Here is an 18,262-nt window from a genome sequence, read left to right on the forward strand (position 1 = left end):
CAATTAAATGTAAACGTTATAGCTGTCATCCTGTTCAGTATTTATGTGTGTGTTGTTGTGTCCCTTCAAGTCATTTCTGATTTATGGTGAATCTATTGCAGGCTTTTCATGGCAGGTTTCTTCAGAGGGGATTTGCCATTGCCATCCTCTGAGGCTGAGAGAATGTGACCTGGCCAAGGTCACCCAGTGGGTTTTCATGGCTGAACCGGGATTTGAACCCTGGTCTCCTAGTCCAATGCTCAAACCCCTATGCCATGCTGGCTGGCTGTACCTGTATTTACAACATGTTCAGTATTTACTGTGTCATAAACATAAATTTTGCCATTCATATATATGATATTCATATATATGATCATGGCACCATTGACATGGTCATAAATGTTGCCTCAGACCCAACTTAAAAGCCAGGTTGCTTCACCAACTGAAGGAGTTGTGTGGTGGTTGTAAGTCGGAATCTGAAGAATGATGCATCCAACTCTGTTCTCCCAGCAACCCACAATGTGACAGACAATTGCAAGAGGACCCTGAGGAGCAAGAAGGGACTGGATGTGCCATCTTTCAGTGCCTTGCTCTCCAACATCTCAGAACACCTTCAGTTGGTGTGGATGCCTGCCTTTTAAGGTGGATTTTAGGAAGTTGAATTGCAAGATGGATTGTAGCTATATTGCTATAGTTACATCTCCCATGGAGTTCTGAGTCTATGTGTTTGGTAGCAAACTGTTCTCAGTCCAAAATTTTGTTTGGATGAGCAGATAGCTGCTACATAAACATCTGGAAGCGATAAAGCATTTATATGAATGATGGTGACTGTGTTCGTTTCCCTATCTCATCTCTGGAAGCAAGTGGAAAAGTGGATGCTGCATCTAGTGATCCATTATTGTGCAGCCATTCGGATTTGCTCTTTGGGGGATTCCCATCTGCTCTTTTTCAGACAGAAAATATCAAAGAAGTGTTTTGCTGTTTTGTTTTCAAAGAAAAGAAGGTGACAGGAATGTGCATCTGCCCTGCCTCTGCCTCATTTAATGATGTTCGTAATTTGCAATAAAGTATCCATCCATAATCATTACTATCCAAAGCTCCTCCCCCCGCCTCTGAATTTGAGTTGTGTGTAAAAGACACAGCCTGGGGCAAACTATGCATTACACACAAAGGCATGTAATGCAGTCCCAACAGGTTGTATTTCTATACAAAGGAGGCTTCAGCTGGGGTCCACTTGCTTGGAGGGAAGTCATCACAACTCTTTCCCTGCTATCCATTTTTCTTTTCTAAGCTCTTCCCAAACTATTTCCTTATCCATGAAGTTCCAAAGCTAGGAGACATATATTTTATCATTTGGGTGTATGAGAGGGAACTAGAGTAGAAAAAAGCCTTATGGGGACTCTCTCCACACATTGCTCCTCTGATCAAAATAACCTCCCACGGAAACTGTTTTTCTTCAGGGGGAAAAAAATCTTTTGCATGTTCAGTAACTTGTTTCTGTTATATACTTGTTTCCATTTATTTCTTATATATGCATTACTGTGTTGTTTAATAATATCAAAGTGTGGGTGGGCAAAGCCTATATTTTGTTCTTCTACTGCCAGCTTGATCAATCTGTACATTTGCATCGAGCATTCGTGTATATTAAAGCTGTGAAAAATTGATGAATACATACACACTGCAAATCTCCATTGTGCATTTTATTCTCCAGAAATGCCAGGAAATATATTTGCAGAGTGCGTAGTGGGATTTTGTGGGATAAAAACATGTTTTGAACAGGTATGAATTTACTTAAAAGATTTTGCAGCTCCAAGCCTAGGTAATTGCCTCACAAAACAGCCTCAAAAACATATTGATTTTTTGATGAAACATGCTATTTCATCCAAAAAGAGGGGCAACAGGGTCATTTTTTGGTATGGTGTATTTGTACATGGGCATGCATATTTAACAGCTGTATGAGCAGTATGACATACAAGGAGGGTGCCTGTGCCATGCTGCACAGTGATGCCTTTTTTCATGCACCCTCTTCTGTAATCTCTCACATTTCATAAGGTCTCTCCTCACTGCTCAACAGTGGGGTGCATCTTATGCATGCAGAAGGAATTAGGTTCAGTTTCAGAAACAATGGGGTGGTCAATTTGTGTTGGATTTTACTGTGTATTTTAAAGAATCTATCCAAACTGTGAGAGCCAGCCTGATGAAGTGATGTGAACTTTGGACTATGACTCTGGAGGCCAAGGTTCAAATCCCTGCTCAGCTATGGAAACCCACTTGGGCAAATTGCTCTTTCTCAGCCTCAGAAGGAGGCAAAGGCAAATCTGTTCTGAACAAATTGTGCCAAAAAGAAAGAAAGAAAGAAAGAAAATCCTGTGATAGATTTGCCTTGGGGTCATCATAAGTCAGAAACAACTTGAAGGCACACAACAACAGAAATCAAAAATGCTGAGCCCTATCCCCTTCCAAAGAACTTTCAGCACCTTGGGGACCAAATGTAAAGTTCAGACAAAACCCAGAGCAGTGTTAACATGGTATACCCTGTCTCTAATCCAAGGGAGCTCCAGTCAGAGTAGTCACTACTGAGCTAGACGGACCAATGATCAGACTGGATGTAAGGCAACTTCTTATGTTTCATATGTGACATTGTCCACACACTGGATCATAACAGCCACCCTATCAGCAACCCAATATAACACAGAACAGAAAGCAAATCTAGTTACTAATGCTTTACATATTGCAAGGAAATATCATTTGAGGAATACAACTGTACTGACTGTCCCAATAACATGCAAATAAAAGATTTATGGAGTTCCCCTGCTACAAGCAGTGGGAACTGCCATGTCCTATGAATTTAGATACTCTTGCATCCCTTTACTAGTTATGATTGACATGCATTATATAAAAACCCATTCTGAATAAAGATATAGTAAACATTTCCTATTTGCTTGTAGAACCTTTCCACACAGATCCACTATTTTCTCAGTTCATTCTTTAAAGGGTATTTAAAAAAAAAAAGGCGGGGGGGCTGGAATTTAGTATTTCAGTTAGAGATATGTATCCTTGAATTACAAATTTCTAAATGGATCTGTTTTCAGAAACATTACATACTCATGACTGGGGCACTATTGCCACAATTGTAAATGCCTTGCCAAACCTACTTTACCAGGCAACCATCAGATTGGGGGAAGGAGCCCCATTCAATTGGTGAACCAAGGTTGTTTCAACCTCCCTTCAGCCAGTGAGCAAGGCTGTGACAATCAGAAGCAGGAACCCTGACACAATGCCTTGTTACAGCCTTCCAGGCTGATGGGACATGGGGTGTAAACATCCTTTTCCTAGTGTCAGAATCACCAGCTAACAGACCTCCTTCATCTGGAGCTGCCTAAAGTAGGTTTAGGGGAGTTGGGCCAGGATGCTCTGCTTAGTTACCCATATGTAACTACCGTAATAAATTTATCAGACGTCATTTCCACCCTGATCTGGAGAATGGACTGGGATTGGAATGGAATGGAACAGGGGAGAATGGGTGTTATCACATGGATTTTGCCACAGATGCCACTGGGAGTCCCCAAGCCATTCCCCAGCTGTGCTGTGGCCAACAATTTTGAAGAATGGAAACTTTCCATTCTTCAAAATCAGCATCCAAAGCATGGCTGGGGAATGGTTTGGGGACTCCTGGTGGCATTGGTGGCAAAATCCATGTGATAACACCCATTCCATCCCATTCCATTCTGATTGTGTCTGGATTGGGTTAGAAATGACATCAGATAAACATATAAGCAGAATTCCAGCCATGTTTTATAGTCTATACTAATAGCTTTCATCCTGCACTGCTACCATGACTTTTTGAGGCAGCAGTTATGAAATTGTGTGTCAATCCCTGATACATTTCCCATTGGGTTGCAATATTTCTAACCTCCACACCATATTCATTTTACTCAATAGTCATTAGAACTCTTTCCCTGTTACTGAAACTAACTTAGGTTTCCTACTGGTTTTAGCAAACTTGTAAGCAAATTTTTCATATAGTAGATTACCACACTACACTGTTACAGTGCTGCTATTCTTCTTTTACAGCTCTGGCTGCCTCCTATTGTATTCTTGGGTTTGTACTTCAGTGACTCCTAAAAGCTTTCAGAATTCTAAATGCTCCTTCCTAAATTGCAATTTCAGAATGCAACAGGAGGCAGCCAGAACAGTTAAAGTGGAACAGCAGCACTGTAAGAGTGTAGTGCGGTAATCTCCATAGTCTCTGTAAAAGTATCTCTTATTTTCAGAACTATCAAGGGATGTCAATGTGCTGTGCCCTCTTACTAGACCAGGGGTGAATGGGTCTCTTGTTGCCTCTTTTACAATGGTGTTGTCAGTTTTCAACCCAGTGTGCAAAACTGTCAAATCTACCAGGATCTGACAGATTTCTAAAAACACTAAAGCAGCTATCAAGTCTGCAGAGAACATCATTTTCTTGCAATGCCCAAGTAATTTTTGATAGCAACTACATATATCTGAGGAGGATCAACTAGGCATGTCTTAACAAAACAGCCTTGGAGAAGACATGAAGTCCTGTTTGAAGATCTATGTTTTTGCAGAACAAATGTGAATAGCCAGTTATATTACCAAGCGGCCGTTTCATGCATGCCTGGCACAAGCAATGAATTTTCAGTGATTTGTAGTGGGCAATTTTTGTTCAACACTCTTTAAGCTCTCCAATAAATGTTACTTATCTAACAGGCAACTGCTACAAATATCCACTGTCCTTTCAAATATCCTGCTTGACCAAACGTAGAACTGATTTAAACATTAGGTATGAAGTTTAGAGTCCTTAAAGGGCACAGAACATTCACTATTCAGTTAATTTATAATGCACAAGTGATTAGAATTCTTGATATAGTTCATCCATTGAAGAGAGCTTGCAGGTTGCTACTATATTCTCTTACTGAGATCCTGGATCAAGAGACACAACATACATACATAACTACGATATGTCTCTTCTCCAACCATTTCCCAAACCCATCTTTTTTCTTCTGCACCCACTGCAACGTGCCCATTTTCTGGACAGTGGAGGGGTGGAGTGAGGCAGAAAAGCATCCAGCTATATTTCTTTAACTGAATGCACTAGAAAAAGCTGGGCTCTTCTCTGCCTCTCCCCTACTCTCTACTGACCAGGAAATGGTCAACCTGGGAAGGAGACTGCAGCAGAGAAAAGATGGGATTTGGAGGGATTTGGGTTGTTATGCAAGTGGCACTTCAACTTTCAGATGCAGTCATTCCTTCCCAATATGCCTCTTGATGAAGAGTGCAGTGTCTGGAGTAGCACTCAAGATTGTTTTTGTCTCTGGTGCCTCCTCATCCCACCCCTGCTCTCCAACTGACAGTCAATAGGAGGGGATGGCTGTAACTGAATGTTTAACTCAGAGTAGGACCAAAACCATACTTGAGAAACCTGAAAATGAGAGAGTAACATTTCTTACTGAATTTTTATTCATTTTTTTTAAATTGTAGACACAGGGACAAAAGAAATGTTTGCCCTTCAGGGTTTTGTAACTTTTGTTGTCAGCCATATAGATAGCTGTTCCTTAACTGTTCTGGAAGAGTTCAAGTACACTGACATTTCTCACAGGGATGTAGTGAAAGATCGAGATGCACATCATTTATTTATTTTATAAATGCAGTGCAGAAAGCACTTTATATAGAGTCTGTTTTGGCATGAGTACATAACGGTACTCAACGCCAGCTTTCTTTTAAGAAAAAAAGTCCAAGACTCTAAGTCCTAAGTTAAAATATCTGAATATGTGTCTGCTAGGAAGCAAACAACTGGGGAGAGGAGATACTGTGAGAGGAAAATGGCATCAAGAAATTAAGGAGCCCTCTCCCCACGACCCTCTCCTGTTCAAGTTTGCTTCATGTCTTAAACTAGGCAAAAACCAGTGACAGCAATCCATGGTTGCAGACATGCATAAAGTTAAGTTGCATAAACCCAGCTGAAGGTGACTTCTCATTTTCTATTCTTTACTTTTCAAGTGTAACAGTAGATGCTATAATCATTTAAAAAAACACATTCATTTTTTTTAAAAAAAAACCCAAAGATTAACATGAAAAAAGTAGACTAATCAAAGATAAACATTGGCAATAATTATATAGGATATGGGTTATTTACTGCAGTCATGGAAGCTGGAGGGGGGGGAATGTCCTTGTCCTTACCACTCACTTCTTTTTCCCAATGCAAACTGATTTGTCCCAAGCAGCATTTTTTCCCATGGGGGAAACATATGTGGATGTACAGCTTCTGAGCTAAAAAAAAAAACACCGGGGATGTGGTTGTTGGGGGGGGGGGATGGCCGGGGGGGGGGGGGGAGATTAAGCAGTCTTTTTCTAGCTCTTCCTTCAAAGCTGCAGCCTCCAGAATCCCTTTTTCATTAGAAACAAAGGCGCTGTACATACTGGCAGTGCGCCCATGTCACATGCTAGGGGTTGGCTGAGGATACAGTGTCCATACCGGCCTCACCCTTAGCACATGACAGGGCATCAAAATGGCAGCACCCTGTACACACGGGTGCCACCATTTTGATGTACCAGCTGCATCGCGTCCAAATGGCACAGCGTGGCGCAGCTGTTACATCCTGGTGCTGCTGAAGAGAGCTTGTGGTGCCAGCGATACTGAAGAGAAAGGGGCTGAGCAGCCCCTTTCTTTGTCTTCCTGCCATTGTTGGGGTGTCCTTGGGCATGAAGCCCCAAGGACACCCCTTTCCAGGCTGCGGGGAAGTGGCGTTTTGCTTCTTGGGGCCTCTGGGGCTGGCGCTGTGGCAGCTCAGGCCCTGATCCATTGGGGAAAGGGGCGAGTGCAGGCCGCCCCAAAGGGGCGGTCTGTATCCTGCCAAAAATACTCTTTTAGGCAAACTAGAGAGGACTCCATGTCATGTGGCCTAACTTTGAGCAGATTGCAGCATGTGTTTACACACAGATCAGCTAGGATAGCTATGTAACATAGTGCTTTATGGTGACAACATAGGTAACACCAAACACTGTACAAATGTATCCGTACAAGAAACAAGAATATAAGAGGATACATTTTGAAGTAGACCTATTAAATAAAATGCTCCACTTCCTTGACTATGATTGCTATGCTGCTATGATCCTATGTAATTTGGTATTTTATTGATTGTATTTGTAATAGTATTGTATTTTTTATTGGATGTAATCCCACTTCGATCTGCAGGGAGACGCGGGAAATATAAATAAACTTTTATTTATTTATTTATTTATTATATAACCCTGCATTCTGTTTCCATAGTGTCCAACCACAAGAGTGCAACAACTGTCTCTCACTCATGCTCCCCAGCAACTGATATACACTGACACTAGTTGGCAACTTGTTAGTAACATATTCAGACTTAGGTCCAATTTACACCTGCATATGTATCTTCTTCATCATATTTGTTTTCATTATCTTGTACTTTTGGGTAGTTGTGGTCAGAACTTCCTTGCTGCTTCGTGCTATGACCAGAACTCCAGATCTTCCCACCTTCCTCCTGTGGCCACCTATTCCATGGCCATGTAGTGGCCAGTGGAGGTAGGGGCAGTTGACAATTGCCTAGTTATTTTACTATAACCAGATGCTTAAGGACAAAGGAATCTTTCAAGACCTTCTGAGATCCTCTGGAATTTTAGGAAGATTGTGGACTTTATCACATGAGCTCTGTTCTCACTGTGATCATGTTAATGAAAAGAAACATATACATACTGGTTTGGGAGCAGTCCTTATCGTACATGTATTCAGTTGTGGGACTGGGGCTGTTGCAGCCATGGATGGTCTCACACTCTCTTTCCAAGACTGCTCCTTAACCCCACTTTCCTGCCCTATTGCTGTACTCAGCATGTCTTTTGCGTTTTTGTTTCTCTTTTTAACACCAATTAGCAACTATATCAATTTGATAGTTTTTGTGGGTTTTTTGGGCTATGTGGTCATGTTCTAGAAGAGTTTATTCCTGATGTTTTGTCTACATCTGTGCATGGATGCCAGGTGAAATGGCCATGAAAGCCCTTGACTATATCAATTTGATTTAGTGGGAAGGGAAAGAAAAAATAATTAAGTATGAAAAGCAAAAAACCAGCTTGCTTGGGACTAGCAAAGGGGAGGGGGAGAGGAAGAGAAGAGGAGACTGAGACCAGATGACTGTCCAATCCCAGAATTGCAGCTGGGAGCTTATCGAATGGGAGGGCTAATGCTACAGCAGCAGGATTGGTAGCTATTGATGGGCTTTGCTCAACAATGAAAAGGTGTGTCATAGCCACAGGTGGACTACAGGTCAGTAATGAAGTTGTCTGATAAGGTTCAGTCACAGATGCTACTATCCTGTTTTAACTCCAGTTTTCTACAATTATGTGATAATTTCTTATGTCATAATTTTGCATCTGGCTACATCACATAACTAGTCATTTCTCGGCTGCCCTCCACTGGCCAGTACATAGCCAGATAGCTAGGTGATTCTCAGATGTCAATTGCTCTTTTCCAGCCACTACATGGCTGTGGAGAGGGGCACTGAAGCAGAAAAGTGAGTTGTGTGGAAAGAGATGGGGAAGATGTTTCACAGGAGTTTATCACACACCTTCAGTTCCGCTATGTTCCCGTTGCCCCAACGTCACCAATCTGTGATGGGAGCCTCCTGGTGGTATCGTGCCTGGCACTATTAAAATGGAATGCTTCCATTTTTGTCATGGGAGCGTTCTTGTAATTGTTAGGAAAAGGGCCCTTTCTTTAATAATCAGGAGGCTCTCGTCGCAGATTGGTGATGTTGGGGCAAAGGGAGCATAGCAGAACTGAAGGTGTGTGATAAACTCCATAGTTCTAACATAGAGGAAATTTATGTTATGTTTTTTAATGCAGAATCTCAGCCATCATATCTTTCCCCTGCTTCTGGAGGGAGATTATATAGCCATCAGGGTTAGCAACTATTAAAAGTCCCATCTTCCATGAATCCATCCAGCCTCCTTTAAAGCTATATAAGTCATCGGCCATCAATAAATCTTTTAGTGAATTCCCATGTGCATTCCCATGAGGCAGTCAAGAGAACCACAAACCTAACAGCAGGCATCAAGTCTGCTGCTGCTTCTCTCTTTTCCTGGACTCAAGCATCCATCTTCATTACAAATGACTAATTATTCTCATGATCGTGGAAAATTCCTGTTGTTTTTCTTATAGCCAAAGACAGCTGTAGCTGTATTGCAGTGATTTAAAATTCCTCAAATCAATTAAGTCGCAAAGAAACAAGTAAGCATATTATTAGTATTAGTAGTAGCAGTAGTATTACTAAAAATGTGCTGCAATACAGCTACAGAAGCCTGCAAGTTTCCTTATTACTTTAACTGGCTTATCAAGTGACAGCATTGTAAATAGACCTCATTTCTTTGTTGACTAAGCCAATTCTAACAGATTTTGTGCCTACAGCAGCAGGAAGAAAAGAAGCTGGCTACCATGGTACAAAAAACAAATCTTTCCAAAGACCAGCTGTAACATTATTATCACTTGTGCCCTCTATTTTTCAGATTCCTGCATAATTTTTAAAATGCTGACATATTATTTGGAACCATTAGTGCACTACTATTAACATTAGCTCTGTTTAGATTACGTTCTTTTTCTTCTTTATACTCAAAATTTCCTTTTTAAAAAACCCTATGAAAATCTTTGCCATTTTGACTGCCAAGTATCATCATGGTACAGTTATATTTAGTTATGTTGTTATAGCCTTTGTGTTTATTTGTACTTAAATATATTTTTTTAAAAAACCAATGAACTTCTTTGCAGAACAATTATTCTGACTGCCACATATATCCATATATTATTTATATATGTTATTATAACTTTAGTGTTTGCTTGTACTCAAGTGGTGTTTTTGTTGAAGAAAAACCTTATGAACTTGCTTGAAAAATGCCTGTTATGACGGTCAAACATCATCTATGAATCTTAATCTTAATCCTAGTTGGTGTTAGTCTGCACTGGTCAGATTCAATAGATGAAGAAACCTTAAAAAAGATGAAATGAACTTTGAAAATTTATATATGTGTTATATTCAGTTGTGGAATATATTATTTTATTCCTTTTTTTTTTTTTTTTGCTGTCCTTGATTTAAACTGCAAAGTACTGTAATTGTTTGCAATATTCATGTTAATGCAGCGCACCCAACCCAGAAGAGTGGTACATTATAAATAGAGCAATAATAGCTGATGTTTGTGGGAAAAGTGGCTGCATAGCGCAAGATATCTTACAATGTGTCCCCACCGGATTGCCCCTGAGCCTTGGCCATTCAGGGTCAGGGTTTATTGCATGCTTTAATTTCATCACAGAAATGTCTGCAAGTCCCTCAATGGAGTGAATGGCAAGCATTCACTTACAAGGAGAAAATAAAGACTTAATGTTCATTTCAGCGTTCTGTATAAGGGTTGGTCTACTTTCTAATTGTATGGGTTTAATTTGTACACTAGGAATGGAAAGAATATTTCAAAATATGGATTTTTGGAAGCCCTGTTGCGAGGAATTCTGGACTGATGAGAACCTTTGCAGTTTGGTACTTATTCTGCACAAAATTCTTTGCACAGGAAACACCATTTTTGGTGTGGAAAATAATGTTTCAACACAGAAATATTAATTCCTGCACAGAAATGGTTGTTTTATACACAGAAAAAAAATAACCATGGTTGGGAATTTGTTACATGGTTTATTTGCACACAAAAACAGCATTTTCTGTGCAGGAATTAACATTTCTACATGAAAATATTTATTTCATGCAGAAAATGGGTAGAAACTTATTTTCTCCATGAAACAACCATGTGCACATTTTGTGCAGAATAAATATTGAATTGTGAATAGCCTTCGAAAACTGGGAGATTTTTGAAGACTTTCTCACAGGATGAAGGAAACTGTTGGAATTACTTATTGCTACCTTCAAGAAGAAACTTGGAAATTAATTACATCCCTATTGCACACAGCCTTTGAAATGTCTCTAATTTGGATAATAATAATAATAATAATAATAATAATAATAATAGATTTATTTTTATCCCGCTTTTCCGCGATGATCATCGCTTTTCCATGATGATCATTGACTCCCATTGAATCATACCATCCATTGTTTTGATATATTTTTGATGCCTGTCTGACATTTTTGTCTTTTAGCATTTGCCTAATATTTGATAGTGCAAAGGATGGCAAACGTGTTGTCGATGTTTATGTTGGGCATGAATTCTCATGTGCAGCTAAATAAAGATTAATTTCAGAACAGAAGTTCCCATTGACAGAAAGGGAAGTCAGCAGTTCTGAGGAGAAAACAGGCACCCAAGTAGGTGCACAGCAGTGATCCTTGTGACCCACATTATTATCTTTGCAGAGAGCAATTTATTTTCCAGCACTCTCCAGGCATTAGTTAGACCTTTAGAGCAAGTCTCAGGAGTTCAGCTCCTAATCACATTAGTTATCCCTTAGCAGGGCCTAACTTTCTTGTATTTCTAGCTACATCCAGTCTGTAGTTCCTTTCATGTATTCCTTTGGGTCCATTAAGTCTAACCAACAGATTTAGATTATCTGAGAGCTCTATCCTTCTTTTATTTTCTTTCATTTTTGATGGGTGAGAGGAACAGAAATCTGGAGTTAGGCTATGGCCATCTTGAAATCACTGTGTCCAACAGAATCATTTTGTTAAATCAAGCAAGCAGGTTATAACTGCTGGTGGACCTGTTCAGCATCTTTGTTGTGTGAAAGGTCTGCCTAGGACAAGTCATAGAGATGGTGCCTTCTTATCACAGGCCTCATAAATGAAAGGCACACTGGAAAATAATAAATGTATTGATTGCTAACTATTTCTTCAAAAGCATATGCTCTAACTGTCACAATTTGGCAGAGATAGTTGCCATCTATCCTCTCTCATCCCACTTTTTCATTGACTTTTAAAATGTCCTAATTTGCCTCTCACTTTCCCCCTTTGTCCTCAGTTTATTTCAACTGCTTCAAACTGAGGTCAAAGTGCAAAAATAGTTTGCACTTGATAAGACTTAGATAAAAGCACATTGCTCCCAGTTTCTACATCCTATCTCATTAGTAACTTTTAACATCTTGACCACACTCTGATGTTGCTTGGCCGTATGTGTCCCAGTGTTTCTCCCTGTAATGTTAGAGGATATAGAATTGATAGTAGAAATGGATAGGGCAGACTTTCTGAAGCTGGTGAACGCCAGATATTTTGAACTACGACCTGCTCATAACCCCTCATCTAGATTTGGATCTGGAGGGCTGGAGAAAGCTGCTCTAAGACAAATAATGGTAACATACTGTAAGACTCTGAAAATGGGGATCTCTTACGTTAGTAGAGGAGTTGCTGATCTCTGCTTTGGATACAGCTGCCTGATACAAAGCCATCCTTTCCTTCAGTGACACAACCTCCTGGAACTCCAGTGGAAGTTTATCACTCTGTTTCGTCCCTGCTGAAAGCCCACTTGCAGATTTTGGAGCACCAGCAGAAGCTGAAAAGAAGAACAAGATATAAACAAAGTTATTTCAACTACAAATAGCATTCTCCCCTCTTCTTTGTCCCACCATTACCCATGATTTTACAAAGTATGTTGCATACATTCAGTGTAATTCTGTTGTTCTGTGCCTTCAAGTCACTTCTGACATACAGTGACCCTAACGTAAGCCTATCATGGGGTTTTCTGGAGCGAAGTGTGTGATTTGCCCAAGGTCACCCACTGGGTTTCCATAGCTAAGTGGTGAATTGAACCCTGATCTCCAGAGGCATAGCCAATGCTCAAACCACTACACCATGCTGGCTCTTCAGTGTAATTACTATTAAGTATATAGGATTTACTGAAGGTAGCTGATTCCCAGTTTCTGGGGTACAGGGATGGCAACTGGGTTGCTCTGCAGGTGTTGTTGAAATGCAGGTTCAGCAGCCCTAGCCAGCATAACCAATAGCGAGGAATGACGGGAATTATAGTCCCTCGACAGGATTCCCATTCCTGTATTAGGTGTTCTAATATGTCTTTACTTTTTGAATTCAAGCTATGGGAAAAGAGATTCCACAAAAACATTAGGAAGAACCTCTGACAGTAGCTGTTCGACAGTGGAACACTCTCCCTCAGAGTGCAGTGGAGTCTCCTTCTTTGGAGGTTTTGAAACAGAGGCTGGATGGCCATCTGTTGGGGTTGCTTTGATTGTGAGTTCCTGCATGGCAAAGGGGTTGGATTGAATGACCCTTGTGGTCTCTTCCAACTCTAGGATTCTATGTCTGGTATTTCACTTCACTGGCTTGTATGGCATGATTTCTTGGGCAATTTAGCATGATATAATCTGTCATTCTTTTAAGATGGAAGAGTGGAGTTCCATTTTTATTTAACTAAAATTTGATTAATATGTAATTAAAAACCCTAAAGCATCAGATAATGTCTGATCTTAGAAGCTAAGCAAGATCAGTCCTGGTTAGCAATTGGATGGGAGACCACCAATGAATACCAGAGTGCTGTAGGCTATATTTCAGAGGAAGGGAGTGAATAAAACTATCTCTGGGTATTCCTTGCCTAAGAAAACCCTATGGGGTTGCCGTAAGTTGATAGGCAACTTGAAGGCACATACACAGGCAGACATATTCAGTCTCCCTCTCTCTGAATGTGTGTGTGTATGTGTGTGTGTGTGTGTGCATGCGTGCGTGCGTGCGTGCGTGCATATGAGGTGGGGAGAGTAGCATGTCTTTCTGCTCAGGACCTCAAGGACCTTCACTAGAAGAAAATTCAGTTTCAGAATCTTTGAGTAGAAAAGTTATTATTATAGACTTGGGGGATTCTGGAAGATGTCGTCCAAAAAACTGAAGCTCTGTTAACGGGAATTAGGGCCAGTGTGAGAGTCTATAGGCAAGAGGGCAATTAGTATTCAGGCCTTTTTTAAAATGTCTCTCTTCAATTCAGTGCAGTATCCAAAATTGTGTTTCACCAATTATACTGACCAACAAATACCTGACATACTGACAAGGCAAGTCATCTCAAAATGTTACTCTACAGTAAATACAAATTAAGAAACAGTGGATGTCATGCTTCCATCTGACTTCCCATCCATCCATCACAGGCTGACTTGAAATATAAAACAGGTTGTCCTCCATACTTCACTCATTAAATGTTAATTATTTTGTCTGTACTTCTGTGATAAAACCTTCACAATAATTAATTCTTTTGACCTCAGTTAAAGTCTTGCAAAATGAAGTCACTGCACAAGAGCTGAACACTCCAGAGTCCACTAGTTGTTACTTTTGCTCCATCAAACTGCTTGGGGAAATGCAAAACTTATATACATAATTTCCTCTATTAGCCTCATAACCAGGTCAGTATTTTTCTTTGCAGCCAGCAATTAATACAATTATTCCTGTCAAATATGTGCATTTTCCTGTCATAATATGCTTTTTTATTTGTCATTTAAAAAACCTTAAATGTTTCATTAAGCTCTTAGCTGGATGACAATGTAACCTTTTCAGCAGAGTAGAGAACAACCAGCACTGGTATATTTAACATATAAATATTCTTCTAATATACATATGCTCAGTAATGTTAGCTGAGCCATACACTCATGCTTTCCAACATTATATAATTGACACAAGTGAGGCAGGAATCAAAATAGAATCAAATTCAGTTTAGAATTTCTACAAGACTTGCTAATGAGAAGGTCATCATGATTTGTTCTCAATACAAATTTACTTTAAGTCAGTAGATTTTGATTGTCTCTTCCACTTTGATCACAGTAGGGAGTTACATGCTCAAAAATTGTGAGGTTTTCCTTCATGACATTCATGAGTTTGCTAGGAGCCTCATCGTAAGTTTCAACCTCACTTAACCCTGACTTTTTTTAGAATTATGAATGGACTTGTTTCTGGAAACACTGTTTTGTTATCCTCACACAGCTAGAGATTGGAGACCAATATTTTAAAGTACTCACCATGTTACATACTGTGGCCTCTGAGTGTATGGTTTTGACTGTGGCAATCTGGCACGGCCAGTCTAACAAGTTCACATTGCAGTACAACTTTAAATCCATGACCAAAGGGGGAGAATGTGGCAATACTGTACAGAGGGGCTAAAAAGTCCAGGAACCCACAAATAAATTACATGCACAGGTGTGGACATTTTTCTAGCTAGAAAATTTGTCTTATTGTTTTTCTAGCTAGAAAACCTGTCTTATTGCTAGTTAGAGGTATGCAATGGTGTCCCTGCACCAGGTGTCACCTGGTATAGAGGGCAGGACTTGCAGGGGTGGTGCACGCTCCTTTCCTCCCTCCCTCCTGCCATCCCATGCTCCCCTGTGCATGCTTCCACTACTCCCATGCTTCCCTGCACACACTCCCACCCCTCCTGTGCTTCCCTGCACACGCTCCCATCCCCATCCCCTCATCAGGAAAAAGATGGGATGGGGCACAGGGGGGCGAGAGCATGCGTGGGGGAGCATGGGGTGCACAGGAGAGATGGGAGCATGTACAGGGAAGTGTGGGATGGCAGGAGCATATGCAGGGTTGGTGTGGGAGGAGGGCCCAGCTGGGTAGTCACCCCCCTTCTGTGGTGTCACTCGGTGTGGGCTGCACCACTGCACCCCCCTAGTGATGCTTCTGGAGGTGTGCAAAGTGCAATATGTCCTTGTGTACATGCAATTTCTTACAGTTGGGATGCCATGAATTCCTCTACCACCTGCTTGCTCATGAGAAATGATGGGAAGTTTGGTATTAGTCTATCATATATTATTCCTGTAGGGTAGAAGTAGGCCACACATGACGCAGCCCATCTGGGGCATTTTTTTAAAGTCCCAAAATGTCTCTGAATGCCCTGTAGAGGACAAGAGATGAAATTTTAATACATCCCTCCCTGCCATTTTAGGTCCAAGAGAGGCCTTTCCCCTACAGTTACTGACGTGGATATTAGCTTCTGGATCACTTTCTATTGGAAAAATGGCCTCTCTTGGCTCTAAAATGGTACAAATAGAGACAAAGACCAAGGAACAATCTGGATATGGGGTGAGTGGGTGGAGGCTCTCAATTCTTTTTTTTCCTTGGGAACTACCTAAGGTAGTTTCTATGAGTTGGCCATTTTACTTTAAATTTTTTTTACACCATGATAATCCCTCTCCCACAGTCCACATTTTTGTCTTCCTCATTAGTGAATATCACACAGAGTGACATCAAAAACTGTTCAGAACAAGTGCCATTCAGAACAATTCTACGTAAGCTACTTAGGCCCAGAACACAGGCCAAATGCTTTTGGAGCCTCCAGCCACTCTTTCCTGTCCATCTGCTCTACCCTACAGTTAAGCTACTTAGCTAACAAAATTTTGCTGGACTGACCCTCCCCTTTTGGGGGAATTTGCCAGAAAAGTCATTCACCTGTTCTCTGATCACCAGCAAAATTGACCTCTTTCTCCACATGCAGCTGATGCCTTGTCGGGTGGGGGTGGGAGGTTTACAATCATGGAATAGAGTAAAAATTCTTGACTAAGTTGTACTGTCATCATGAATATGGAACTATAATTGAACTTGGAAGCTAAGCAGGATACCAGGTGCTGTAAGCTGCATTTCAGAGGAAGAAACTGGCAAAATCACATCTGAGTATTCCTTGCTTAAGAAAACCCCACGGAATTCACAAAGTCACCATAAGTCAATAGGTAACTTGAAGGGATGCGTGCACATGCACACGCACACACACACACACACACACACAAACACACAAAATTGTTTTGTATTCCTGATCACAGCTAAAATGAGTACCCAGCTTGTTAGGAGGCAATCAGCTTACAGTTGTAAACCGCTTAGAGACAGCTTAGTGCAGTATGAAGCAGTATATAAATAAATTTGCTATTTTACCTTATACGTTTTAGATAATAATTCATAGAGAACAGTCAGTTGAATTCTAAAACATATGCTGCCAACGTTGATGATGCTTACTACTACTATTACTATTGTTACTATTATTACTACTACTCCTTTTAAATATTCAAATAGAATATGATTGTTGTTGGAAACAAACAACCATTTTTAAAGGCATATCTCTCTCTCTCTCTCTCTCTCACACACACACACACACACACACACATTTTGATTGCTGCTTTCCCACTGTCCCCTGTAATCAAACAAGTATTAATACACAATTCATCAGTGAATCTATTTGCTGAGGTGGAAATGGAACGAGTGTATGTACGAGCAGTGGACTCTCTTTCCCTTTTAGAGAGGGAAATTTTGTCCGCTCTGTGCTTGTGTGAATGTCAAAATAATCCTCATTTCTAATTTCTTGAGAAGTTATAACTGACATTTGTGCTCAATATGGTTTCCAGATACTTAGGCTTGTTCTAATAAAAGGGAGCAAGCAGAGGGATCATACCAGACAATAGTTTTTAAGGGCTTTAAAGGGGATGTGATACTGGCATGCTTTCCTGTGATTTACTATGTTCTCATTTCTTTTGTCTTACTGTCATCTAGACACATTGTCTAGATGACAGAAACTCTAGACAAACCTGTGAACAGTGATAAATGCATCTCAGTAGCTTTTTAAAACAACCTCCCTGAAACAGTGCCCTAAAGAGCAGTGGATTGGTGCTTGTTATGACTCAACTTAATGGGAAAGTTGCATTAAGCTGTTAAAACAAAGTCTTGATTAAACGTATTTGATATGGCTGATAACATAAGAGAGAGATAATTACCATAGAGTTTGAATTTATATCCAGTGGGCCTTAAGTGCAATTAACTCTGCGCTGGTGCTGACATAACTGAACTAACTGAAGAGCCACCAACAGAAAGCTTGAATCCACATTTAGAGGTTTAAAAGTGCATTTCACAAAACCACAAAGGAATGTAAACATGAAAGATATTTTTATTTCAATACTCTTTTTGACCATTTGCATGTTAGGGAGGAGAATACAAATTGTTAAAATATGAAGTATAATCTTTGTCCCATCTTAACTCCTTGTCTTATGTTTAAAAAACATATGACATTTACTTCTTTACAAATGGCACCTATATTGTTTTCATTGATGGGGGAGTTTGTTCCCCATTGATTCCTGTAGAGATTTTTGCAACTTTAATAGAATTGGTCATGGGGTAATGTAGGGATGAAAATGATTTTCCACAACACTTCAAATCTGCCCTATATTCTTCTGATTACCGGTACAAACTAGAAGGCAACTTGGTGAACTTTCTGCTTTAGCCTACTTGACTGTGTATTTGCAAGTCTCTGAGCAACAGGTTTGATACACCAGCTCAAAAAGTATCAAGCCTACTCA

At 40.3% G+C, this 18,262-nt stretch overlaps 1 protein-coding gene across 2 annotated transcripts in view; it reads right to left on the reverse strand.

The window, feature by feature from the left end:
- Positions 1 to 18,262, reverse strand: part of XIRP2 (xin actin binding repeat containing 2) — a 96,698-nt gene that overhangs the window by 39,442 nt on the left and 38,994 nt on the right. For both annotated transcript variants that reach the window (XM_042473029.1, XM_042473020.1), the window contains exon 2: positions 12,326 to 12,486. In XM_042473029.1, coding sequence (XP_042328963.1) covers positions 12,326 to 12,382 — 57 coding nt within the window. In that variant the 5' untranslated portion in view covers positions 12,383 to 12,486. The remainder of the gene's footprint in view (positions 1 to 12,325; positions 12,487 to 18,262) is intronic.

Source organism: Sceloporus undulatus, chromosome 1, assembly GCF_019175285.1.
Source record: "Sceloporus undulatus isolate JIND9_A2432 ecotype Alabama chromosome 1, SceUnd_v1.1, whole genome shotgun sequence".
NCBI lineage: Eukaryota > Metazoa > Chordata > Lepidosauria > Squamata > Phrynosomatidae > Sceloporus > Sceloporus undulatus.